The following is a 26,808-nucleotide window of genomic DNA, read 5'->3' as shown; positions in this document are numbered from 1 at the left end:
GGAATCCAGGTAGGACATGGTAGTAGTGGCTAACCTTTGCTCCTGTGAGCCTGTGGGGGCTGGAGATTCTATGATGGTTTCTTCACACATAGGTAGGGGCTCAAACTGGGGCTGGCCTTATTTGTCAAATTTCTGGGGCCTCATTTCCCACCTCTAACTACCTTGCTGATTTCCATAGGGTCTTAGGGTCTCTCACTTTCCACTCTTCTTGTGGTCTTTCCAGAGTAACTGAACTTCTTATGTGGCAGTTCAGGGTCTTCAAGAGCAAAAAACCGAAGCTGCTAGGTTTTTCAATGCCCGTGTCTGGAACTGACACCTTGATGTTTCTTCTGCATTCTGCTCTTTAAAGCAAGTCATAGATCCAGCCTAGGAGGAAGAGGAGGGGACTGCACAGGGACATGAATGTGGGAAGACATGGCTCATTAGTAAAGGCCACTAATGCAATAGATACGTGCTAACCTAGCAGCATGGACAGAGCAGAAGTCCCCCAAACAGTAATGAACTTAGAATTAGTAAACTTTAAATGCTCATGTAGAAGCAGGACTTGCTGGAAGGGAGGAGAAAGGAGTTTAACAAATTCTTTCCCCCAAAAGAATCAAAGTTGATAACTGTCAATAGCAATCATTTTAGGATACAAGAAATTAACCAAAGGCATAGAAAAGATTGACAAGATTTTATTCAAGAAAGATTACTGAACTAAGAACAGTGGGAATCTATGTCATTTTGGGCTGTGACTGCTTTTGTTCTCCACCCCCTGCACCATCAGTTAGGAAGTTCTAATGAAAATTAGCAGCTTCACTGCGTAAGGGGGCTGACTTGATTTGGATCAGAAAGCAGAAAAATCTCACAGGCCTAGGCATTGCCAAATACAGTGGTGATCTCAGTGGCAAGGGACCAGGTAAGGACAATGTCGCAGCCTGCTGTTACAATCCTATTTAGGGCAAGAAATGGACCAGTGGGCTAGCCACAAATTTAACAGGGAAGTCTGAGAAATGAGACCACCATAGCGGGCCTTGTTAAACTCCCACATAGCTCTCTGGTGGAATTAAATGTTGTGTAGACGCATAAGAATGAATACATATTCAAGATAGATCAGAAAGTATATCCCCACATCCCTGTCTGAATATGAGCTCCTGTACACACAGAGGAGACAGGAGAGGGCCTGATAGAAAATAAAGGCCATAAATTCTATAAATTCATACATTCATAAACTTTGAATGTGTTCCCTCAGCAATACAAACTTCCATTGGCAAAGACTATTGGAGCCTTACTGGCTCAAGATGGTTGAGCATAATTTTGATCAATCATTGGCTAACCAACTGTTTATTTTAAAAAAGCACAGGAGACCAGTCCTGCAGATAAAATGCGCGCGCGCACGTGCGCGCGTGCGCACACACACACACACACACACACACACACACACACCATAATTTAAAGATGAGCATAGATATCAGTGGTTATGTACCACAGGGGAGACAGATTAACCACACCAGGGATGGAGCATGTGGACTCAGAATTTTGAATTGCTATAATGTAGTATCTAAAATTTCCAGCTTTGGCAAAAAAAAAAAAGATGTACAAGAAATGGGAGATGTACAAAGGTAAAAAAAGAGATGTCCATATGTAGGACAAAAAGCAGTCAATGGAAACTCTCTGAGGGATCCAGATGTTGGAATTAACAAACAACAATGTCAAAGAAGTCATTACAAATATGTTCAAATAATAAAAGGAAATCATTATTTAAAGCATTAAAGGCAAGTATGATGACAATAATTTATCCATAAAAGAAATTTCTACTGAAAGAGAGAAATTGTAAAATAAGAACTAAATGTAAGTTCTGGAGTTAAAAACTGCAATGACTGGCATGGAAATTTCACTAGAAAGGTGGACTCTCAGATTCAAGGTGGCAGAAGAAGGAATTATAGAACTTGAAGATAGGTCAGTTGAGATTATCTAATCTGACAAACAGATGGAAAACATAATGAAGAAAAATACAACCTGTGGGGCTGGAGTTGTGGCTCAGTGGTAGAGCGCTCGCCTAGCGCGGGTGAGGCACTGGGTTCGAACCTCAGCACCACATAAAAATAAATAAACAAAAATAAAAGCATTGTGTCCACCTACAACTAAAAAGAAATTTTAAAAGAAATACCACCTGTGGAGACTTATGGAATGTGATCAAGCATACCACATATATATATCAGAGTTCTAGAAGGACAAGAAAAATAGAAAGGGGTAAAAAAAATATTGGAGACACAATGGATGAAAAATTCCCAAATTTGATGGAAAATATTAATCTGTACATCCAGGAAGCTCAATGACCTCCAATTAACATAAGACAAAGAGATTTGCACCTGGAAATGTTACATTCAAACCATGGAAACCCAAACACAAAGAGAAAATCTTGGAGGTGATGGAGAATAATGGCCCATTACATAATAGAACCAACAAAACCATCAACAGAACAAGGCAGGAAGGCAGTGGAAAGACACATTGAAAATGCTGAAAGGAAAACAAAACTTGCCAATCAAGAATTCTGTGACCAGCAAGACTGTGTTTCAAGATGGAGGTGAAATAAAAACATTTCCAGATAAACAAAGACTGAGAGAACGCTGGCGAACACTACTACAAGTTTCAAAGGAAGTTCTTCCTTTGAAAATGGAAGGAAATAACAATATATAGTAACTCAAATTCTTTTTTTTTTAAGAGAGAGAGAGAGAATTTTTTAATATTTATTTTTTAGTTTTCGGCGGACACAACATCTTTGTTTGTATGTGGTGCTGAGGATCGAACCCAGGCCGCACGCATGCCAGGCGAGCATGCTACCACTTGAGCCACATCCCCAGCCCTCAAATTCTTATGAAGAAAAAAAATACTGGAAAAGGTAAATACGGAGGAAAATATGAAAGACTATACATAGTTTATAGTTATTTTTCTTAACTGATTTAAAATACATAAGGTTATATACAATAACAATTGTAAATCATGTTATTTAGTTGATAACACATTAAGATCTAGTATAAATGAGAAGAATAACACTAGAGAGGAATGAATAAATGGAGCTACTTTGAAGAAAATTTTTATATTTGACTAGAATGAAGTCGATGTTAATGTGAAATAGATTGTAATAAGTTGAAATTTATTTTTATAATCCTTGGAATAAACACTAGGAAAATAAATCCAAAAATGTAGTAAAAAATACCAGCAAAGGGATTAAAATTGTATGTTACAAAATATCTGTTTAATATGAAACTTTCAATCTTGATCTTCATAATGTATCTTTGAAGAAGTTATTATATGCATTTAAAGAAAAAAGAACCGAGGCTCAGAGAACACATGGCAAAGATGAGATTTTTAACCAGAGGTTAATTAAGATGCTGCCTATGAGCACCATACTGTAATGCCTCTCAGGTGCCCTGTGCGGATCCTCACCAGGACCCATCAATTTCCTTAGACCAGATTCCTAAAGCCTTTGCCACCAGACAGAGTCAGGTGCTGAGATTCTATGCACAGAGCAGAGAAAATGTGCTTGGCTCACCAAAGACTGAGGGACAGAGCCTGAGATGTGGTCTGGGCAGTTGGACAAGTTTTTATTTTCCCCTCCCATTGGAGCTGAATTCTTGTTTGTAGCTTTGAACTGAGACTAAGCAACATTTTTATTTTATTTTTTTTTCATTATGAAAACATGTTTAATTTATTTCAATCTTTTGGGGGATTTCAAAAGCTAAGATTTAGTAATTTGAGTTTCCTGTGTTGCTTGGCCTTAATCTTCTTTAAAAGTTAATCCCAAATTAGGAGGGGAAAAAGGCAAATCCTGCAGCTGTTATATATCAGTAGTATTTGGTGGCCTCTCATCCCAGCCCTCCCCTGGCCCCAGCCCCAGGACATGATCAATCAATGTGAGCCCTTAATCAACTGATCTCACACATCTAAGGCTAGTTGAGGACCAGAAAATTCATGTGGAGTTATGTTGGACAGATTTCTAAGAAAGAAACCTAGCCTATCACATTCCTTGGATTTAAGGGATGTTTGGTCATCTATTGCTATGTAATGAACCACCCCAAACTGTATGGTTTAAAGAAAGAATAATTTAATAGTTTTAATGATTGTGTGGAATTTGAGGAATCAGAGTGATTCTGCAGGGTGTTTCGTATAAGGACTGAGCCAGAAAACACACCTTGAGGGCTTCTGTGTGGGCAAAGGTCTTTCACCTTCTGAACACCCTGGCCCTATCCCCCTCCATTCTACCAGGTACAGTGAAATCATAGGTAGGCATCCAGGTGGGGGCCCATTTGGTGGGTTATATCTTAGTGACTCTACCCTGGGAATCAGCAAGAACAGGCATTAGCCCTAAGAGCTTCCTTTTCTTACTGCTTTGGAGGGTTCTTCACTCTTCCAAAGGTTTACTGCTGGAGTTCTGGAGTTAAAAACTGCAATGACTGGCATGGAAATTTCACTAGAAAGGTGGACTTTCAGATCCAAGATGGCGGAAGAAGGAATTATTTCAGTCAGTTTTTCAGCACTGTGATCAAAATACCTGACAACTCAGGAGGAAAAGTTTACTTGGGGGGTCACAGTTTCAGAGGTTCTCTGTCCATAGACAAATGACTCCATTGCTCTGAGCTCAAGATGAGGCAGAACATCCTGGCGGATAGGCATGATAGAGGAGCCCTACTCCATTTATGGCAGCCAGGGAGCAGAGGGAGAAAGGGGAAGGGGCTGTAGGGAAGAGACAATCTTCCAAGTCATGTACCTGTGATTCATCTCCTCCAGCCACACCCCACCTGCCTACAGTTACCCCCAGTCCGTCCATTTAAACCAGGACGAACTGATTAGGTTACAACTTGCACATTCTAATAATTTCACCTCAGAACATTCCTGCGTTAACACAAGAGCTTTTGAGGGGACACCTCGTATCCAAACCATAATAGTTTCACCAGTTTTGTGCTATCACTGGACCTAAGGAGAGATGGCCAAGCCCTGGTGATACACGAAGTAAAAACCACGTGATCTATGGGACCTATTGGCTTCGCAGTCACTTTACCTAGAATGAGAATCATACTCCAGCATGGTCCTCAGACGATGAAGAAAGAACCCGAGGAAATGAAAAGACACATTTGTCACGGGAATCCTGTTAACAACTGTCCTGTTGTTTATAAGAATTCTGGCGCCAGGCACCGTGGCACACACCTGTAATCCCAGCAGCTTGGGAGGCTGAGACAGGAGGATCGTGAGTTCAAAGCCAGCCTCAGCCAAAGGCAAGTTGCTAAGCAACTCAGTGAGACCCTGTCTCTAAATAAAATACAAAATAGGGCTGGGGATGTGGCTCAGTGATTGAGTGGCCTTGAGTTCAATCCCTGGTAACCACCCCTCCCCCACAAAAAAAGAATTCTGGTACGTTGAAATCCAGTTTTTCTTATATCATGTGCCCAGAGGTGAGTATCACCTGTCCTGCCAACCAAGCAGGGTGTCTGTAAACCTCTGATGTGATTGTATGTGTGGAAACGATTAATTAGTACCACCATGTTCCCATGTAGGAGCTCTAGTCATGAAATATCTAGGGACATAAGAGAAGGAAAATTCCACTTGGGTAGGCAGAATCTGAGCATTTTACTGATATTGTGACGACCAACATGGAGATCCCTGACCAGGTTGCAAAAGGGATGTACTGAAAAAGGCTTACACAAGGAAGAGCAGAAAAACCTTGATAATAACTTAATTATGATCAAGAGATATAAAAGGAGTCATCCTGTCTTCAAGACCTTCACCTTTTAGTTGGAGATGTGTTCTTTCCTGCCAAGTTCTGGCATTTTGTGAGATTCTTCCCACAAAGATTCAAGTACTTGGGTGCCAAACATAAATCCAGCTTAAATATATCAGGCACTTAGCCCAAATTCCACAGGCCTTCATGTCAATTAAGAAAAGTCAGGGTATGTAGGTTCTCACAGATGGCTGTTCAAAAAATCAGGAAGTGTCAAAGTCTGCAGAATCAACAGAAATAAACATTAACTAAAGAATCTTTGATTCCAGACTTTTGGCAGTTATAGGGTGAACCCAGAAATATTTTCCAAATTCAAGAGATTATCCTCTTATTGAAACTTCCCCAAGACAAATGTTTTGTAAATGAAAATACCATTACTTGACAATCTATATATAGTCTTTTCATTATAATCCTTGGGACTACAATTCTAAATAACTAAGAGGAGAATAAAGAAGAAACCATCTTTCCACGTTTCAGAATTGGTTTGATATTGTATAAGGCAAAACTCTTAATTGAGTCATGGATCATTCATTCATTCATTCACTCACTCTTTCATTCAACAAATATTTTGTGTGTGTGTGTGTGTGTGTGTGTGTTCCTATTAAACGCCAGGCATTGTTTCAGGTGCTTGGGGTGTGGTAGTGAAAATCCAAGATAAGGATGCTACTCTGACTGCAAGTGAAGCAGAGAGGGATGGATAATAACCGATCAGATAAATTACAATATAATCTTGGTATTAAAAATGAATAAAATAGACCACTGTGATAGTGACTTGGGTAACCTGGAAAGGCCTCTTTTTGGTGATATTTGAGCTAAGATCTGACTTTAAGCAGATAGTTAGGCAGAAGTTTGAGGGAGAATCATCCAGAAAACAGGAAGTGTGAAGGGCTTTGAGAAGAAGTGAACTGTGGTAGCCAGCCCCCAAATATCCTTCAATGGCTCTCCATGCCCTTTTTTAAGTCTCTTTCCATATTGCAAAGAGTTGACCTATGTGACATTAGGATATTGTGGACATGATGATGTGTGACTTCTAAGATTAGGTCATAAAATGGGTTGCAGTTTCTGCTTTGTTCTCTTGGATCACTCCATCTGGGAGAAAGCAGCTGCCATGTCAGGAGGATACTCAAGCAGCTGCCATGTCAGGAGGATACTCAAGCAGCTGCCATGTCAGGAGGATACTCAAGCAGCTGCCATGTTAGGAGGATACTCAAGCAGCTTTGTGGAGAGAGACTGAAGCCTCCTACTGACAAGCACATCCACCTTACCCACCATCATCCAGCTGAGTGGGGAATAGGAATCTGAATGTAAATATTTCTGATTCCAAAGTCCAGAGGAGTGGAACATATTCTTTAAGTTTGGATATTAATAAATGAATTAATCATTATTATTATGTGTGAGAAAAAAATTCTACCTCTTTGTTTCTGTGATCATGATTATGTTTAACCTTGCAACTGAGAATATTTCTAATTGATACATATGTGCATCAGTTTTTTTTAAAGAGACAGAGAGAGAGAATTTTTTTAAATTTATTTTTCAGTTTTCAGTGAACACACATCTTTTATTTTTATGTGGTGCTGAGGCTCGAACTGTGCATGCCAGGCCAGCGCGTTACAGCTTGAGCCACACCCCCAGCCCAAGTGCATCAGTTTTAAAAATAATGATCCCGAGTGCAATTACAATCTACAATTTTACAATCAAAAAAAAGCAGCAAGCAACTTGTCAGTATGTGAGCCACTCTGGCAGCCATCCAAGTCTTCAGATGACTGTAGTTCCAACCAGCATCTTGACTGAAACTTAAGAGTGACCCTGAGCCAGGACACTCAGCTAATCCACCACCAGATTCTTGGCTGTAGAGTGTGTATGAAATGATACATCTTTGTTGTTTTGATCCACTATGTTATACAGCAATAGATAGTTAGTATATGAATTTGACAAGCTCCAAGAATCTAGAAAGCCCATGTGGCTGAAAGAAATATTTTGAGGAGAGAAAAGCATATTTGTTATGTTAGATAAATGAAAAATTTAGGACCAGACATCTGAATCCAGTTTCCCAAGCAATATCAGAAATAAGACTCTCACCATCTCTCTGGTCTCTGCTTTTGTCTGTCTTGGTTTCATGCTTAGATGGGCTCTCTCCACAGAGCTGGGAAGATTCTAACAGTATCTCTGGGTTTACATTGTCTATCAAGATGGAAAATGAAGAGAAGAGAGTTCGAAACTCTCTCTCCCCTTTCCCAGTGAAAAGAACTCTGATTGACCTTGCTTGGGTCACAGGTCAATTTGGGCCACTTATTGAGATGACAGCCATCCCACAATGTGGAAACCATGTGATTGACAGTCATGCCAAAGGCCTGAGGAATAGGAGAGTGTCAGATTCCAAAAGGAAAGAATGCAAGTCAGACAAAATAAATTAGGCAGTGACCACCGTGGTCTAGTAGAAATGGGATTGTGGCCTGCCTAGTATTCATATAATTGAATGCTTTATGGGGATTTAATCATCTTTGACCTACGAATACTCATGACCTCCAAAGCTAGGCTGGTATGGGTGGTTAGATGCCAAAGTTAGAGGAGATGCCTTAGAATCCAAGTTAGCATCACCAGTATGACTAACTCTAGTTAGTGTAGTTGCATGCCTCTTTGGGGGTGTCTTGGACTTTGCTTGTAATTCTCAGTCATATCTACCCAAAGTTCACATCACATCTTCCTTTTATTCCAGGGGTTCCTCGTGGCCTTGCAGTATGGCTTTGTCAATGGAGAGGTATGTTTTCCATGTTGCCATCCCAATATCTGGTGAGGCTGGGACTGAAATCCTACTGTCCTCAGAGGTTTCTCTGTATGTGATGGGGTAACGGCGACTAGCATGTACTGTGAGCATCCAGGAGAGAGAACAGAAGACACTTTAGACAAATGGGAAAAGGTGTCATGATGGGTGTGTGAAAGCTCAGAACCCAGTCTTGGCCCTACTGGAATTGTGCTAGGGTGAAAGTATGATGAAAAAAATAAGCATGAATCCAAAAATCTGGATCCAAGCCTTGGTTCACCCACTTAGGAGCTCTGTGAATTAGACAGGTCACTGCATCTTAGCCTCAGTTTCCTCATCTGTAAAATGGAAACAACAACTGTCCTTACCTTATAGTGATGTCCCAGGCATGCTGAGCAGATAGTAAAGGCTCAATACCTGGGAACTATACTTTTTGTTCATATGATTGCATGACCCCAACCAGTTTTTCTGTTTCCCTGGTGCTGGGCAGCTTACTGTTACTATAACTAATACCTGAGACAATCAACTTAACAATAAGGAAAGGTTTACTTTGGCTCATGGTTGCAGAGGTTTCAGTCCATAGTTGCCAAGTCCCTTTGCCTTTGGGCCTGAGACAAGGCAGCACATCATACTAGGAGTACATGGTGGAATGAGCTGCTGATTTCATGGTGCTCAGGAAGCAGAGAGAGAGCAAGGGAAAGGAAGGTTGGGGTCCTCTCTAGGGGTCTTCCACCAGTGAACCAACTTCCTCCCACCAGGCCCTATCTTTTGACGTTGTCACCTTGTTCACAACAGCACCGCAAGCTGGAGACCAAACCTTCTACACATGAGCCTTTGGGGAACATTCAAGATCAAACTGTAGCACCTGGAGAAAGGCTTGAAGGGTGAAGGGGCAGAACAGGGGTTTTCATTTGGTTTTGGAGTTGGTAAAATTTCAAGCCTCCTTGTATTTCCCCCCTCCCTCCACTGCAGGTTTAAATGTGAGTTTTCGTCTCCTCCATCTAGAGTGTAAGCTCTCCAGAGCAGAGGCCCTCCTCTGTGTCGCTCAGGGCTGCTGTTTCCATAGCTTCATGCAAGGGCTCCTTGTTCCTCAGGCAGGTTCAGCTCAAACGCCACCACACAGAGTCCCTTCTGAACACCACATCTCAAGCTCTTAATCTCCTGTCAAATGACAAAAAATTGCAACAATTTAGTTTAAAGACCTCACTTGGCTTAATTTGCAATTCTAAAAGGGGGCCAATATTTCATTCAATAAAATAGAATAAGTGTGTCAGTGGTCTGAGCAGAGGGCATTAGTTTTATGGGGGAAGGCAGATGAAAGCCCTTCACAAGTTACTTTCCTTCTAAGGAGTAGACAGGCCGGTATAAAAACAACTGGTTAACATCAGATTTCCTCAGGTTGACTTTTTGTGCAAGGGTTAAGGCAGAGAGAACTTTGTCAAACAGACCCATTGAACCTGGTCTGTTTGGAAAGCTGGACTGTAATCTCTCTCCCCTGAAGGGCCCATAAGTCTTGGTTTGGTGAGGTGGAACTTCAGCATGGGTGACTCCATCTTGATTTTTAGTCTAGTCTGTTGGGGTCCAGGGCAAAACCATGGTCTCCTGTCGTCTTCATTTAACACTCCTTACCACGTTGTCCTATTATAGTCTCATAGAATTTGTCATCTGCTATGTTTATGAGTCTTGTTTCTTCATCAGGTAGAAGGTAAATTTCCCAAGGGTAGCATGGAGTAGCTATTCAATAATTTTTTTTTTTTTTTTCTGAACGGACACATGAGTAAATGATCCCAAGACTACAACCTTACCTTTGTCTCACCTGACAGGTGAAGGCTGAACTGCGGAAGTTCTGGGCCCGCTTCTTGCTCGACAACCACTCAGGCTGTGGAGCCTGGGTCCTGGGGAAGAACTTCCGGTTCCTGGGGAAATGTCCCAAGAATCTCTCAGATGGAGATGGTGCCGAGACGCTTCGGAAGCTGAAGACCTCTCCTGACGGCTCACACCTGGCCACACGGGGCCGGGGGGAGCTGGGTGCCCATCCTCACCGGGGCCACACAGCCTGGCCCCGTGGCAGCAGCCTGTCGGAGAGCAGTGAGGGGGACTTCACCCTGGCCAACACCATGGAGGAGATTCTGGAAGAGAGTGAGATCTAGCACGGTGGACCCCAGATCTGCAATCTGGGGACTCCCAAGAGAGCTGAGGATGATGCAGGATGGAGCAGATCATTCTTTCCCTGTACACTATGCCCACTCAGGCATGAAGTCAGTCTTCAGGTTCTTCAAACTTTGCATACATGAAGCTGTGTAATGCTCAGAGAGCTTCTGCCTGTCCTTGTCACCCTAGTTATCCCCACTGGTGTACTTCCCAGAATGACCACCAGTCCCCGGGGCTTGGCCCAGAATTCAAGTGAACAGAAGAACCCCAGGATGAAGAGAAGAGAATTCTCTTGTTTAAAAAAAGAGTCTAGTCAATATCTCTTCCTTTTCTCCTCCCAGCACTTGATTTTCATCTGAGATTGGTTTTAGGGCACATAGGAACCCCGCCCCCCACGCCAGGAAGCTTTTAAAATGCTGAATCCTAGGCTCATCACTGAGATTCTAAAAGCGTGAGGATAGTCAGGAATGGAACTAGCAAGCATCCCAGCTAATTCAGATGCAAGTTCACTCTGGGAAAATACTGGGCAGGGGGAGAGAGCGCCAGAAGACCCCAGGCATGGCCCCCAGCAGGGTGAAGTGAGGCGTTCTGCATCCACAGTTCAGCTGGGATGTACCTGCCCTCCTTGGTATGAGCCCATGTTGGCCCCCAGACTTCACTTCCTCCTTGATTCTTTCCTCTTTCTCATCTGTAGAGTCTTGTCTCCCTCTTTCCCTCTCACTTCTCCCTCTGTGGTCAGCACAAGTTCCACTGGAGCTGTTACAATCCCAGCTCTCCTCAGACAGTTGATCCCAGTTCCCAGGGACCTTCTGAATATCTCCCCTGGTTTTCTTCCATCCTTTCTGGCTCCACCTGGTTTTCTGACGTGCTCTGCATTGGGGCTGGAAATGCCTTTCCACATTTGCTTTGCCAATGGATGCCTTAGTGGCCAGGCCTCCTGCCCTGGGGGGCTTATTGCTATTCTTCCTGACCCCAGTCCCTACTGATAAGGATTCTCCTCCCCAGATGGATGCCGAAAGTCAGAGGGGACCTAGGTAAAGCAAAAGGACTAGTTGAATCTTGGATATGTGGTGAGTGACACAGAGAGCTGAGAGGCCCAGGGCTCTGCATTGGCTGTCACTGTGGAACCTGTCCTGCTGATGGGAACCTAATCTATGGGGGGCCAGGAGAGACAGGAAGTTGAGGTCAGGCTCAGTGTCTGAAATGAAAATGCCAGATGGTGAATGAAGACCAAGAGAGGAAAAGTCTCTGGACACATTGGGCTGATGTCCAGGAGTGTCACTCACATAGTGTGTACAAAGTACGTGTGTGGGGGTGGGGCATGTTGATGTGGAACCAAACACCATCGTGGGGGGTGCCTGGTGAGACTTTCTCAAGTGGGGCTGCCGGTTTAACAAATAAAAATACATGATACACTATTACATTTGAATTTCAGACAATCAAATAATCTTCACATGGAAGTACAGCCCCTGGGACCTCCTTCATCTGAAATTCGAATCTGACTGTCCATCCTGTCTTTTAGCTGGCAACTCTGTTTTCAAGGGTCCTTTGCAGCAGGGCCGGGGTGAGGGCAATTGTAACTACTCACATCTAAAAAACTCAGTAGTCGAAAAAAATCATACTTGAATGCAGTCTGATTTAATCTAAAAATTAAATGAAGTATTTCATTTGAAAATTAAATCCACAAACTAAAGCCCATGGGACATTTTTTAAAATAAAGTTTTATTGGCACAAGGGCCGAAATGGCAAGGGAATCCAACTCCTGCGAATGTAAGCTCTGACCTTGACTTTATCTGAAATGTTGATATTTTGTTGATCTGGGACTTTCTAACACTAATTTTGATTTTTAAACGATTGCATTGAAGTATGACTTATCTCGACTATGGAGACTTTGGCTGCCCCCTTAAATTTTATACTGCTCTCATTCCTGGCTTCCAGGATGGGAACAGAAATGGAGGTATTAGGCAAGTGCATAATGAAGCAAAGGTTTATTTTCCAGTGTCTAGATTATCCATAGTTCAATTATTAAAACACATAGTTTTCCCTTCTCTGTAAATGTCCCTGCCTGGGCTCCTTAGCCAATCAGCTTTTGATAAACTCTGGGCCATCTAATTCTCATCAAGTCCCCGGCCTGGAGTGCATTCAGAGCAGGTGCTCTTCACACACCGGTCAAGAGAGACAGGATGGAACTTCCTCAGGGAGCATTGAATGCTTCCAGGAGTAAATTATTTAAGATCCTGCCACCAATAGGAGAAGCATTTTTCTTCCAAAGCCTTTGTAAAAATGTCCTCCTCTCCTCCCTGCACAATGCCGTGGTCTACCCGCACTGCTTGCTCTTGCTCTGCGAATGATTAAAGCAAGTTTATTTAAATGATTTGCATTTTTGTCCACTCTTCTGCATTCGTTTCCCACTGGAGCTGAAAGTCTCTCCCAATGCCCGGAGAATTTGGTGCCCTGTTTCTGAACAGAAGTGGCGGGGGAAAGGCTGTGGCATTTAGTGGGCGACCAGAGGGCACATTATTTGAAACACTCAAAGGGGTTGGCAGAGGGGGAGGGGTCAGAAATGGAGGTTAGAGGTCAAAAGGGAAAAATCCCCTTTCTAGATCACCCCAAAGTCATTCAGTATGCTTGTTGACTGGAAGGTCCAGCCTAGTGCTCCCAGTCCTGGCAGGACAATCCCCTTTGGGAAACTTTTAAGAGACCAATGGCTAGGTCTGGCTCTGGAGACTTGGATTGAATTGGTTCAAGTTGACCTTGGCGAGATACATATATATATATATATATATATATATATATATATATATATATATATATATATATATACACACACACACACACACACACACACATATGCATAAGCGCGCGCGCACATATGTGTGTGTGTGTGTGTGTGTGTATACGCACACGTGGAAGTACAGCCTCTGGGACCTCCTTCATCTGCAATTCAAATCTAGAATTATTATATATATATTATATATATTATAATTTAGAAATTATTATATATATTAGATATATAATAATTTCTAAGTGATTTTTTATTATGGTAAAATATAGATAATATAAAATATAAAATTTGTCATTTTAACCATTTTAAGCATGGGGCTCAGGGTATTCAGTACATTCACATTGTTGGGCAACCATCCCCAGTATCCATCTCCAGAATCTTTTCACCTTTACAATCTGAAACTCTGTCCCCATGAAAAAAACATCTTCCCATTCCCCCTCCCTCTGGAGAACTTTCTTCTTCCTGTGTCTGTATTTGCCTAGTCTAGATAAATCATATAATTGGAACCATGAAACAGTCTGTAATTGGCTTCCAAGATTCATTCACACTGTAGCGTGTGTCAGTCCTCGGTTTCTTTTCATTGCTGAATGCTGTTTCAGTGTATGGCTATACCACATGCTGGGTATCCATTCCCCTGTCGATGCACACTTGGGTTGATTCCACCTTCCAGCTATTGTGAATAATGCTGCTATTGATAGAGATGTATATCTGAGTTCCTGCTTTCAAATTTGGGGGTATACCTAGCAGTAGAATTTCTAGATCTGATGCTGATGCTGCTGATTAACAGAGTGGAAAGCCACCAAATGATTTTCCACATCACTTGCACCATTTAACATTCCCACCAGCAATCCACATCCCCACTGACATTTATTTTCCATTTTTGAAAAACTGTAGCCCCTGTAACGGCTGTGAAATGTTATCCCATTACAGTTTTGACTTGCCTTTACTCGATGATTAATGATGTTGAGCATCTTTCATGTGGTTGCTTATTGGTCAATTTTGTGTCTTCTTTAGAAAAATATCTACTCCAATCTTTGCACATATAAAAAAATTGGATTGTTTGCTTTTGTTGTGGAGTTGTAGAAATTCTTTAAATATTCTGCATATTATCTCTTATCAGATATATTATTTGGAAATATTTTTCTCATCCTGTGGGATGTCTTTGTGCTTTCTTGAAAGTGTCCTTTTTTATGTGCAAAAGTTTTAAATTTTGGTGAGGATTATCAATGATTTTTTCTTTCATTGCCTGTGCTTTGGGTGTCAAAGCCACTTGAATGGTTTTTATACATGACCAAGGTTTAACACTGGCTGAGGCAGAAAGGAAGAGACTTCCCCAGAATCTGACAATCCCTTGCTGAAGTCCAAACTAACTCATATCAAGTCTCCCACCTGTTTTGCATCTAGAACTCAGAAATTCTTCTGGAAGCACACATTCAGCTGATTTTAACAACTCTAAGAGATAGCCACCGTTGATGTGGTTGGCCCAATTTTGTGTTTTGTTTTTTTTAAGGGCCATCCTCCCAGTTACAACCTAAGGGCCTGAGATGCAGGCTTATCTGGATAGATTTGCATAACCACCAAGGGACAGAAACAGGGATGGAAGTGGGCAGCAGCTTGGTGTCTGTCACCTCCTGGCTCCAAAAACAGTGTTGGAGCCTGGTGAGAGAAAAGAAGTTGCAGACAAATCTAGAAGTGCTTCTAGGAGTTGGTGATCAAAGCCACTACACAACACATGTCATTCTCTACAGGGCCCTTCCAACAGACTGTAACCCAGAAGACTCCCTGGCAGATGAACACCTATTGAGCATACCAGGTGGTGGGAAATCTGGTGCCTGGGGAAGCAATGGCACTTGGCACCGAGGGACTTGTTGGTGAATCTGTGGTAAAGATCTTCTGGGGATGTTAAGAAATATCCAAGGGGTTTTGTGAATGATGGTGCAAGCCTGAAATCCCAGAGGCTCAGGAGGATGAGGCAGGAGGATTGCAAGTTCAAAACCAGCCTCAGCAACTTAGGGAGGCCCTAGGCAACTTAGCAAGACCCGGTCTCGAAGTAAAAAATAAAAAGGGATGGAGATGTGGCTCTGTGGTGAGTACCCCTGGGTTCAATCCCAGGTACCAGAAACAAACAAGCAAATAAAAAGGGAGCACTGCCCAAGGGGCTGGGATCCTGTGAGCAGGTGGAGTCCGGAGTCTGGGCCTGGGCAGTTATTATTGTTCTCAGTAAGATAATAATCCATTTCCACCCTTCAATTCACATGTACATGAGGAAGCAGGATCTCCCCAACATCTGTAGAGTGCACATCTATTTTTACAACCTTCTATAATTTTATTTAGAGCATCCCAATTTTCCTCTTGGAAACCACACATCTCTCACTCTCAGCCAATGGATTTGGAATTCTCTGACTTCATCTTTAGCTCCAGGAGTACACACAAAAGTATGCTTGGCCAAGCGGAAAATGCCACCCTCTAGGCACCACGTATTGGATCTGAGACAAGCAGGGAAACAGTCAGAGGCAGTGTGATGCAATCCTGGGACTTTGGTTGGGGCTCTCAACAAAAAAAGATGTCTCTTGTCTGCTGAAATTGGAACCAACAGGGAGTAGGCTAGGATCTGCTGGTGAACATTTTGCCAGCATGGAGACAATCGGCCTGAGAGTGGTGGTGACATCAAAACATAAGCCAAGAGATGGAAAAATGAAACCTGAGACATTGTAGGAGCTCCTGGATCAAACCAGATCTGAAATTAGAACTACTACTAGAATTTCCACTCCAAGAGCTAATACAGTTCTATTTGTGCCACGATAATTTGTACTGTCTCTTCTGTCTTTTGCATTTGGAAGAGTCTTAATGACTTACTTCATCACTAATTCCTCTTCCTTCTCTTCCTTTCAGCCAAGTTGAACTTTACACTGATCCCTGTTCTCCATACTAATTTCCATAGAATATCCTCATAGAGCTTCAGTCCAAATAGTCCTTTTACTCTAACCTAACCAAAGATGTGCTAAATTAAGTGATCACTCTTTGCATCTCCCCTGGCCAGTAGGGGGGCTCAAGTGGCACCTTATTTCTCTTGCTGAACTACAGGACAGCAAGGACCTTATTATGAAGTGCCTGTCCTTTTAGACTCAAATGACAATGATACCTTGACCTCAGAGAGAAGTGACAAGTACCCGGCCTCATATGCCACCAACCAGATTCATTCATGGAGGGGATGGGAAGAGCGCAAGAGGAAGGCACCAGGGTCTCTGGTTGTAAGCCTAGATCACCTGGGCTGGACTCCAGGTCTCCCCATCCCCGGGCAGGCCCAGTCTGTCTACCTGGGAGGAGTTTCTGGCATAGGTGATTCTCATGACAACCCTCCCCCTCTGGGCACCTCTGGACCAGGTGCTGTGTGGCGCTTCTTCCCCTGCCTTCTCTGATGTTGTGCAATCCCAGAGGCACCATGGTGTCATCAAAGGGACTCATGTTCTGGCTTTCTGTCTCAGTGTCCTCATCTACACCATAAAGAGGATGATACTTGCATCACAGGAAATCATGCCTTCAGAGATCCTCACATGAGGCCTCTCTCGCAGGAAAGGCTCTGTCCTCTCTACCAGGAGGATCTCTCTCTGAGGGCGGTGACGGGGCCATTGCTGTGGCTAAATCTTGAGAGGTGGGGGGATCACCTCCAGCACCAGCCGACCCCACCCAGCCTCAGGATGTTCCAGATCGGTTGATCAAGAGTGCATGGAGCCCATTATTTCAGCAGCCTCATCTTAGAACTTAAGGCTGAAGAAGAAATGGGCCTTCAAAACAATGAATCCCGTGATCATGGAGAATCCACTCACAGAGTTCCTCTGTGTCCCAGGATCTGGAGCTGGACGGAGAAATGTGGGCTGGTGGGTAGCCCTGGCCTGGCCTCTACTTACCAGCTGGCTGAACTTGGGCAAGCTGCTTCCTCTCACTGGGCCTCCTTTCCTGGCCTCTGAAATGAGAGGCCTCAAGGATGTCCAGGGCTCAGCCTTCCCCACTCCCCAAACAGAGTTGCATTTCTCATTATCCTGTGAAATACGCAACTCTCCCCGTGACCCATCTCAGCAGGTGGCATCACTATTTATGCAGTCTCAAGTCACAACCTGGTCGCCATCCCTGCTCTCTCCTCCTCCTGCACCGCAGCCCGTCAGGACGATGCTCTCTCCTATATGTGTTCCTAAGAATCCTGTCCTCTGCATCTGAATGCCACCCCTGGGTCCCAGCCACTGGTTGATTCCAAAAGTATCATCACCATCTTTGCTGTCCCCAGTCTTGCCCTTCTTGCCTTAACGTCTACCCTGCTAAGGGCTGCTCTTGCCAATGTCAGTCCCTCTGGCTTTAAACTCCACAATGCTACCACTCCATCCGCTGTGATGCGCGGTGCCTGCCAAAGGCTGGAGGGGACCTTCCCAAGTCTGGCCCTTCTACCTTTCCAGCTCCACTCCCAATTCTCCCTTCCTCCCTCTCCTCCCCCTTCCAGCTGCCCCCCACCCCAGCCTGATCATAGTCCTGGGACTAAAGATGTCCATTCCCATCCCGAGAGGAACAAGCTTCCCCCACCTCCAGCCCATCCCCACCCCAGTTCACGGGGCCTGTCATCCCCGGTCCTCCCCTAGTGCTCTCTCTGAGTGTCTCCATGGTAACCTTGGCCTCTGGTCCTGGCATCTTCGAGATCCATCATCCCCTTTGGACGGCACATTCTGGGAGAGCGGAACAGCGACGGTCAAGCTGACAGAGATCATTTCCTTTTCCTACTCAAGAAAGACCAGACAGCTGGGTGCTCAGCTCCTCTTGCATTTATTGAACCTGCTTATTCAGCAAGCCACAAAGGAGCTTACGTGAGGCTGCGGCTTAGGACTCCTGTGGCCTAATCCTGGGATTATCATAGGGCCACAGACTGGTGGGGAGGTGATGGGGAGTGGAGTGTCTTGGGAGGGATATTAGAAACAAGAGGAAGAATTAACTGGTGGGTTGCTAAAGATGCTTTGGTTTATAGGGTGCTGTGCTGGGGTTCAGAGGCCTCTCTCTTGGCCCTGGGCATGCGTGTGCATGAGTGTGTGTGTGTGTGTGTGTGCGTGCACCTGCAGGTGTTGAAGTGGGTGAGGAGAGAAGAGCATAGCAGTTGGCATCAGGGTTTCTTCTCCTTTATCTTTTCCTTCACTTTTTGAGGCTCGTACTGGATCAGTCGCAGAATATCCTTGTTGGCCATGGTTCCCTCAATGAATTCTTGCTCTGTAAGTTTATCTGTTCATGGGGGGAAAGTATCAGTCAGGACTGGCTGTCTCAAGCTGCAAAGAGGCTGACATCCAGTCAGCATGCCTAGTCGGTGTGTATTTGTTGTGAACATATTGAATACTCAATGTTTCCAAGGGTCTCCCCCCCAACCCCACCCCAGATACCCAACTCCTCCCCAAGATCCTCAGACTTCACTATGAACCAGAGACAAGATCAGTGTCTGGCACTGCACAGGACCCCAAGATACCATTCTTGTGCTATGTGTCTCTTCTGAGAGGCTGTACCCCTGCCTTGCTGGCTCTTACATATTTAGATAATTATTAATAATAACTATTAATGTTAATTGGTGTGTGTTCAATATTGCCCCAAGTCTCATGCCTCAAATTCTGGAAGAACATCTACAGAGCTGAGCAAAGCCAAATGACATGGAGGGCAGGCCTAGAGTCTTGGTGGAGGAACCACTTCCCCCCAGGGAGCAGGGAGTGAGAGTCGAAGGGACCATGACATGCCAGGGAAAGGCTGGCTTGTGGAGGGTCTCATTGGTTCTCATGGTGCACAGGCTGTCCCATGAGTCCTGGCTGGGATTCCTTCCCATGCATCCAGCCCCATGTCCCGCAGCCTGATTTACCTCCTCGTTTGGGATCAGAACTGCAGGTGAACCTTGCTCCCCCAGCCTGGCCCAGCTTCCCAGTGCTTTTACTAGATACCTACTGAATTTAGTTGGACTCAGCTACATGCATGGTACTGAGCTCCTTCTCTTTATTATGTACCAGATGCTCCTGTGCTTGGGGTTGGGGCCATTGCAGGAGGCAGAAGGTGGGGTATGGCACAGAAGATAGCTAAAGTCCCTCCCGAGGAAGCTCCTAGTCTGGCGGGAAAGACAGTCTCATGCAGAAACAACTGTACAATGAGATAGATGTTCCTTTCCACTCCTGGTTGTATGCTCATAGTGCCTAGCACATAGTAGGTGCTCAACGAAGTGTTCGTAGACTGAATTCTGTTTCCATTGGCTTAAGTCCTGGGCCTTGGGGGGCAGCCTTAATCCCTTTTGGGTTAGGATCCAGGATGGTAGCCTGCTTGAGTCTGGGTGGTGATGTTTGGGTTTATAATCCCAACTGCCCCACCAGCTGCACACGGCAGCCCAAGCTCTCACCATCAGAGTCTGGCACTGTGGTAACGAGTCGTCTCCAGATGGGCCATGGGAAAACGCACCCACCTGGCCCGGCAGGAGGAATGCCACCCGCTTCTGCCATGCTCAGTTGGGTCAGTTTTAAACACAGGGGGTTTAAAGGTGCTGGGAGACGAGGTGCCATTAGGGCTGGACTGGGGTGAGGTAAGTGATGTGTCTGGGAACGGAATCTAAGGAAGTGCTCACATTCGGGTCCTGTGAGCACAGAGTGGGCGCCTGAGATGGGTGCCTGGGCACTAGCTGACCCCACCCTGGCTGCCACCCCAGTGACTCTTGGACTTCATCACTGCCTGCAGCTGAGTAAGTACAGCTGGACCATCTCTAGCTGCCCTTGGTTAGATCCTGCTCAGGCCTTTCTTCTTGAACCCTGGTTAGAGAATGTCCCAGAGGTCACCGAAGGGGCCAAACGCTGGCCCCTTAGATGTGTGTGAGACGTGCCGTGTTTTATTAATTGAGACACTTCAAATTTTAAGCATCTCGATTGTTGGCTTCTCTGTGAAAATAAAATCAAATCAGATGTCATGACATCCATAGGCTCCCTATTCCCATGAGGAAGGTTCTGGAAGCCATCAGACCTATCCACCAGCTCCCCTCACTTAGTGAGGCTGCGGGTCGCGGTGCCCATTTTCATCATTCTGACCCCTGTGGTTTGCAGCCCTCACTGGACACCAGCTCTTCCAGTCAAGGCCATGAGCATCCTGGACAAAAAGCTCTGGTCACCAAGTTCTAGAATCCATCACCGCCTTCAACACACTTTCCACGGGCCGCTTCCCGTCAAACACTGAACAGGGCAGGGGCACCAGACAGCCCATTGGGGATGTCCCATTGACTGTGACAACATCTTCCTGCTGTTGAGGGCTAGACTCACCCTCCCTTCCTTCTTCTCCTCTCGCCCTGACAGGGGTCAGATCCGCACGACAGTCTGGCAGCTTGCCCAGCCTCCTCTGGACACTGTTGCTCGGTGGCCTTCCTCCCAATACATCCCAGACAGACTAACTGCAATCTAACCCTATGTTAGTGGTGCTTTTTGAACCATCCAAAGTAACCTACCAGAGTAAACTCAGATCAATGTAGATTCCACTGACTTGGGCACTTGAGGCTAATTTAAGGTGAGGCTGCGCTGTGGTTTGCCCTTGTTCTAACTCTGCAGAAAGCCTTTTTAAAAACAAGTAAACTGAGGTGTCTAAAAATAGACTCCATTTAATGAGAAACTGGACATTTGTATACCAACGGCTAATGAGCTTTACTGCCTTCACGCGTTGCTCTTCCTTAAATGTAGGTTAACTTTGTTATTAAACAAACAAACAAACAAAAAACCCATTATTCTTCAACAGTGCTCTGTGTTTTAGGACTTTCCTTCTCCCCCAGGGAACCCCAAGTGGCAAATCAGCTCTGGGATGGCAGCAGAACTGGTCCCTGCTGAGCCCTCTAGCCATTCCCCCCCCCACCCAGATGCCTGCAGACAGCTCTGGGTGCATGTATGGTAACATGAGCATCCCCCTGGGTGCTGTGACTCAGAAGAGAGGGTCTCCTTGGGGTCTCCCCGAAAAAGCCTGAGACTGTAAAATCAAATGCAATGAAGAAAAAAGGGATTCACCATCATCTTTCTTTCCAAAGTACGCCCAGATCTTCTCAGCCCGCTTTTCTGGTGTGTTCTCATCATCTGGAAGGAGCTTTACATCCTCAGGACTGATCATTTTGAAAATTGCCTGTACCAGACGGAGAGAAAGAACTTGTTAGGAAAGCCGTCAGGGGCTGGCAACCCTAGGAACACCCATGCCTTACCCCATGCGCACAGATCTACTCAAAATGGACTAAACCATTAACTATAAATCCTAAAAGGGAACATAGGAGAAAAGCTCCCTGATGTTGGTCTTGAAAATGATGTTTGAACAAGTGGGATCACATCAAGCTTAAAAAACTTGTGCACGGCAGAGGGACAATGAACAAAATGGAAAGGTAACCTATGGAACAGGAGAAATTATCTGCAAACCATATATCTGATAAGAGATTAATATCCCAGATATACAAGGAGCCCCAACAACTCAAGAGCAAGAGAACAAGTTAACTCCATTTAAAGAATGACAAAGAACCCACATAGACATTTCTCCAAAAAAGACATATTGAATGGCCAAAAGGTTTACAAAAAGATGTTGAACATCATTAATCCTCATGGAACTTCATATCAAAACCACAGTGAGCTGTCATTTCCTAACTGTTAGGATGGACACCATAAAAAAGATAAGAAATAACAAGTGTTAGCAAGGTGGAGAAAAGGGAACCCCTGCACATTGTCGGTGGGAATGTAGATTGGTACGGCCATCATGGAGAACATATTAGGGACCTTGAGCCACCTCCACCACAATGTCCCTTTCTCAGTGCCAAGCAGCCTGGGGCACCGGCTGTAAGGCAGTGGTTGCAACACAGACGCCCAGGTCCCCACCTGATCTACTGAAGCAAAGTTCCTGGGGAAGGGTGGGGGTTGTCTGCATTGTTTGAGATTCTCCTAAGGGACAGGAAATATGGGGAAGGGGTGAAAAAGACTTTTACTTCTTCTTTTGTATCTTTCTGTTTGAATTTTCTAGTCATATAGCCACAATAGTTTCATTTTTAAAAAAAATCCAAATGAGAAATAAAAACTTTGCAGCAATAATCCCATAGGACCACTGAAGTTGGAGTTTGGGAGCCACTACCACAGACCCCACAGCCAACAGGTTTTAGATGGCTTCCTCCGAGTCCGGCAGGATTGGCTTATGGTAATAATGGCTAACAATGGTTGAACACTTATGTGCTACTGTCCTGAGCATTTTCACACCAAACCCTCACAGCAGACTTACAAATTAGGTATTATTGTCCTCATTTTACAGATGAAGAAACTGAGACAACTTGTCCAAATTCTCCCCAGAGTGCAGAGATTCTAACCCAGGCGATTTAGTTCTAGAAATTGCAAACTTTGTGTGACTTCAGAGTCTTCTCGTTTCCCTGTTGCTGGAGAGCACAGGCAGGTGAGGCTGAGGAAGGGGAAGGGATGACCTTTACAAAGGTCTTCCCAAGGTACAGGAAGCCCCTCACTTATTCTTGCCCTCAGAGAGGGATTCAGAAAAAGGCTCAGCTCTGGGCTAAAGGATCTGCCTCACCTTGTTAATCCTCTTCTCTAATCAAGGTACCAGGTGCACAGCAAAGAGCAAAGCAGCAAGGGCCTTGAGACTATAGGATGAGGTAAAGGGACAAGTGACCTTGTGCTTTCAGCTCCAGGTTTCTAGGATTCTACTAGCTCAGTGACACCCAGAGTGGACACCAAGGTCCTTGGGCAGTTGGGCAGGCTCAGGGTCTGGGCAGGTGTGTTGGCATAGAGGTTGGGAGGCTAGCGTCTCTCCCCAGAGCCTTCCTGAGGTCACCTAGAGCAGGTCAGGTGGGGGCAGCATTGCCCATGAAATCAGCCTGGAATATGGAACAGCTTTGAGAAGTATTTTTTCAACTTCCCGTGGCTAAAAAAAAGAGTAACAAGGAAATGAACCCCAGTAGCTAAGGGTGGCCTTCAGAGTCCCCAAAGTGGACAGAAATACAGGTAGCTCCCAGTTTAAGCCAGTCTGTCCTGAGCCACAGACCCCATGTACAAGTGGGAAGGAGTGACCCGCTGGCCACTCTGCCCCCCCGCCACATGGGCAGGGGGAGACAGATAGCCCCTAAGGAACCCTGGAAAAGGCCACAGAAAGCATTAGATCCTCACCCTGGGACCAAGGAGTTTACATGGTTTTCTGGTGGCCACTTAGCTGGCTGTTGTCAGAGTTGGGACTAGAACTTATTACTTGGTCCTCATCCCACACCACCCAGAGACCACTCGGCCAACCCAGAGGAGATTGCTCATCTGACAGTGCAGTTGCCACACGTCTGCCCTTAGCAGGAGACCCAAGCTGAGCTCAGAGGGTGACCATAAATAAAAGCTGCATGCTTTGCTATTTTATTTATGGTTTCTCCTAATAAGGGTGAAAAAATTCTGCAAATAAAAGCCTGATTACAAATGCTCGAAAAAAATGATATCAAGTATGAAAAATATTCTCCCTTTTCACAGGAATGGAATTAGAAAAACAAAGCACCATATTTCACCACATAATCATGACCACCACATTAACACACACACACACACACACACACACACACATAAATATTCTGTGCATCTTCATCTTGCACCAAAGAGAGTTTAGTAATAAACGATTCTAAAGTAATACTGGCACATTTTTTTTTTCAGAATTTCAACATTTATTTTTTAGTTTTCGGCAGACACAACATCCTTGTTTGTATGTGGTGCTGAGGATAGAACCCTGGGCCGCACGCATGTCAGGCGAGCGCGCTACCGCTTGAGCCACATCCCCAGCCCACTGGCACATTTTTTAAAAAAGGAATTCATATAATAGTCACACCCCACTTTTTTTTTTTTGCAAAAAATTTAGACATAAAACCTGTGACGATTATGCAGTGAAATACAGTAAGTGAATGGGGCAGGGGACTAAAAAAGGATAAGTAAAAATATAGAAAAGGAAGGGAACTCTAACTGATATCATAGGAAAAAATGAAACACTTTAATGTTCAAAAATATAGGAAACGTTTAAATAACCTTAAGACATTACCAGAAAGTGGAATTGTCAACAGCAATTAAAAAAAATGTTTTTGAGGGCTGGGGATGTGGCTTAAGCGTAGCCCACTCGCCTGGCATGCGTGCAGCCCGAGTTCGATCTTCAGCACCACATACAAACAAAGATGTTATGTCCGCCGAAAACTAAAAAATAAATATTAAAATTCTCTCTCTCTCTTAAAAAAAATGTTTTTGAGGGCTGGGGGTTGGGACTTAGTGGTGGAGCACTTCACTTGTGTGAGGCACTGGATTCAACCCTCAGCACCATAAATAAATAAATACATAAATAAAGGTATTGTGTCCATCCACAACTAAAAATAATTTTAAAAATGTTTTTGAAAGAACTAAAATCAGCATATTATAGTAATGCATTCATATCAATGTTTATAGCAGTATAACTCTACAACAGCCCAGTTATGGAACCAGCTTCGGTATCTATCAAAAGACACATGGAGAAAGAAAGTGTGGTACACACACACACAATGGAGTTTTACTCAGTCATAAAGAAGAACAAAATCATGTCATTTGCTGGTAAAGGGACAGAACAGGAGAACACTGAACTGAGTGAAATAAGATGGACTCAGAGAGTCAAGGTTGAATGTTTTCTCTTCTATGTGGGAATCAGAGAGAAATAAGGAATTATGAAGTATGGTGTGGCGTCTTATGAAAAGGGAGAACAGTGGGGTAGAGGAAGGAGAAGGAAGGGTAGGAGGGATGGGGAAAGGGAGGAAGAGCAGAAGGAAATTAACCAGACTCTGCCATGTGCATCTATGAACACGACACAACAAATTCCACTTTTTAAGCAGAACTGGAATGCACCAATTAAAAAAAAGTCAAAAGGAAAAGAAGGACGCTAAGATGAATGTTAAAAAAAAAAGAGAGATGTTTTTGAAGACTGTGTAGTGATACATAAAATGCTCTTAATAAAAGAGTAACCAAAAATGTGTGGTAAGAACCATATGTGAGTATGTTACAGTTCTCAAATAGACAAAAATGATACAGATAAAAGACTGGGAAGGCATAGAGTGATCTGTTACCCAGCAGTTTTCTCTGAATGTTGGGATTAGAAGCAATTTTAATTTTCTTTTGCATATGTTTCTAAATTTCATGGATTACTTATACATTAGATTAAAAAACATATTTTCAAGACACCTATAATGTCCACAGCACATGATTCGATCTAGGGCGATATGGACAGAGGGGAATTCATGTTGAGAAATCTGCGGAGGGCAGGAGCCTATGAGGAGTCCAGGGTACATACTGCCAGTAAGTCTAGAACATGGGACAGGCCAGAAGCTGAGGCTCAGGGCTGCAGAGGCTCCGGTGGGTGGGAGGATGAATACTAGGAGCAGGATCCAGATTTCAAACCCCCCAACTGGGACCTGTTTTTACTTCATATTTGAAACATGGTGTATGTGTTTAAATCTGATCGTTTGTAGAATCTGAATGTGCACTGCTGAAATTTTTGAATGAGATTTAGTAAAGAAAGGGGAGGTGGGGGAAGAAAGAAAGGGATGGAGGGAGGAAAGAAGAAAAGGGAAGAGGAGGGGAGGAAAATGGGAAGGAATACTGGAGGGGAGGAGGGGTGTGGGAGAATTCCAACTTGAATGCTTGGAAGCGCTCAGATTTTTCTAGAAAGAAAACTGAAGCTGTGGGAAAGTGTCCGGCCCTCTATTCCCATCAGCCTGGTGGAGACCCTTCCCTCCCTTCTCTGGCAATGGCTGGCCTGGATCCCCCACTCCCCGATCGCACCCGGATTGGCCCCCCCAGCTGCAGCAGCAGTAGCTGTGACAGGGACTCAGTCACCATGGGAAGGGGAGAGACCGACCGTGACAATCTCCAGCACTTCGCTCTTGCTGATGGTCCCATTGCCGTCCACATCGTAGAGGGAGAAGGCCCATTCCAGCTTCTGCGTGGGCTTGCCCCCAGTGGTCATGTGCAAGGCGACCACGTACTCCTTGAAGTCCAGGGTTCCGTCGCTGTTGGTGTCGAAGCTGCGGAACACGTGCTGGGCATAGGCCTTGGGGTCGGCGTCGGGGAAGAATTTGCCATAGATGCTCTGGAACTCCTTCCTGGAGATGCGGCCGCTGGGGCACTCCTTCAGGAAGGACTGGTACCAGGCACACAGCTCCTCCTCTGTGAACTTGGTGTTCAGCTGCAGATCCTCCAGGATCTCCTTGGACAGGGCCCCGCTCTTGCTGTTCCCCATGGGTGAGGGAGAGTGGGCGCCGGCTGGGCAGGTGGGTGGGACGTGCCTGTCCTCCTGGTTGTCCGGGCTCTGTTC

General features: G+C 44.7%; 2 protein-coding genes across 2 annotated transcripts in view; one reads left to right on the top strand and one right to left on the bottom strand.

The window, feature by feature from the left end:
- The window catches only part of Glp2r (glucagon like peptide 2 receptor), a 76,767-nt gene extending 66,098 nt beyond the window's left edge, over positions 1 to 10,669 (top strand). Inside the window, exons 12-13 of the mRNA XM_027946948.2 lie at positions 8,475 to 8,516; positions 10,343 to 10,669. Coding sequence (XP_027802749.2) covers positions 8,475 to 8,516; positions 10,343 to 10,669 — 369 coding nt within the window. The remainder of the gene's footprint in view (positions 1 to 8,474; positions 8,517 to 10,342) is intronic.
- Positions 10,670 to 18,595: 7,926 nt separating this feature from the next.
- On the bottom strand, positions 18,596 to 26,733 carry Rcvrn (recoverin). Its single transcript, XM_027946965.2, has 3 exons — positions 26,353 to 26,733; positions 21,489 to 21,600; positions 18,596 to 18,711 (listed from the first exon to the last, which is right to left on the bottom strand). The coding sequence occupies exons 1-3, from the start codon at positions 26,731 to 26,733 to the stop codon at positions 18,596 to 18,598; spliced, it is 609 nt and encodes a 202-aa protein (XP_027802766.1).
- Between the last annotated feature and the right edge of the window lie 75 nt (positions 26,734 to 26,808).

The sequence above is a fragment of the Marmota flaviventris genome, chromosome 17 (assembly GCF_047511675.1).
Source record: "Marmota flaviventris isolate mMarFla1 chromosome 17, mMarFla1.hap1, whole genome shotgun sequence".
Classification (NCBI taxonomy): Eukaryota; Metazoa; Chordata; class Mammalia; order Rodentia; family Sciuridae; genus Marmota; species Marmota flaviventris.
The sequence above is the reverse complement of the archived record's forward strand: the minus strand, read 5'-3'. Positions and strand labels throughout refer to the sequence as shown.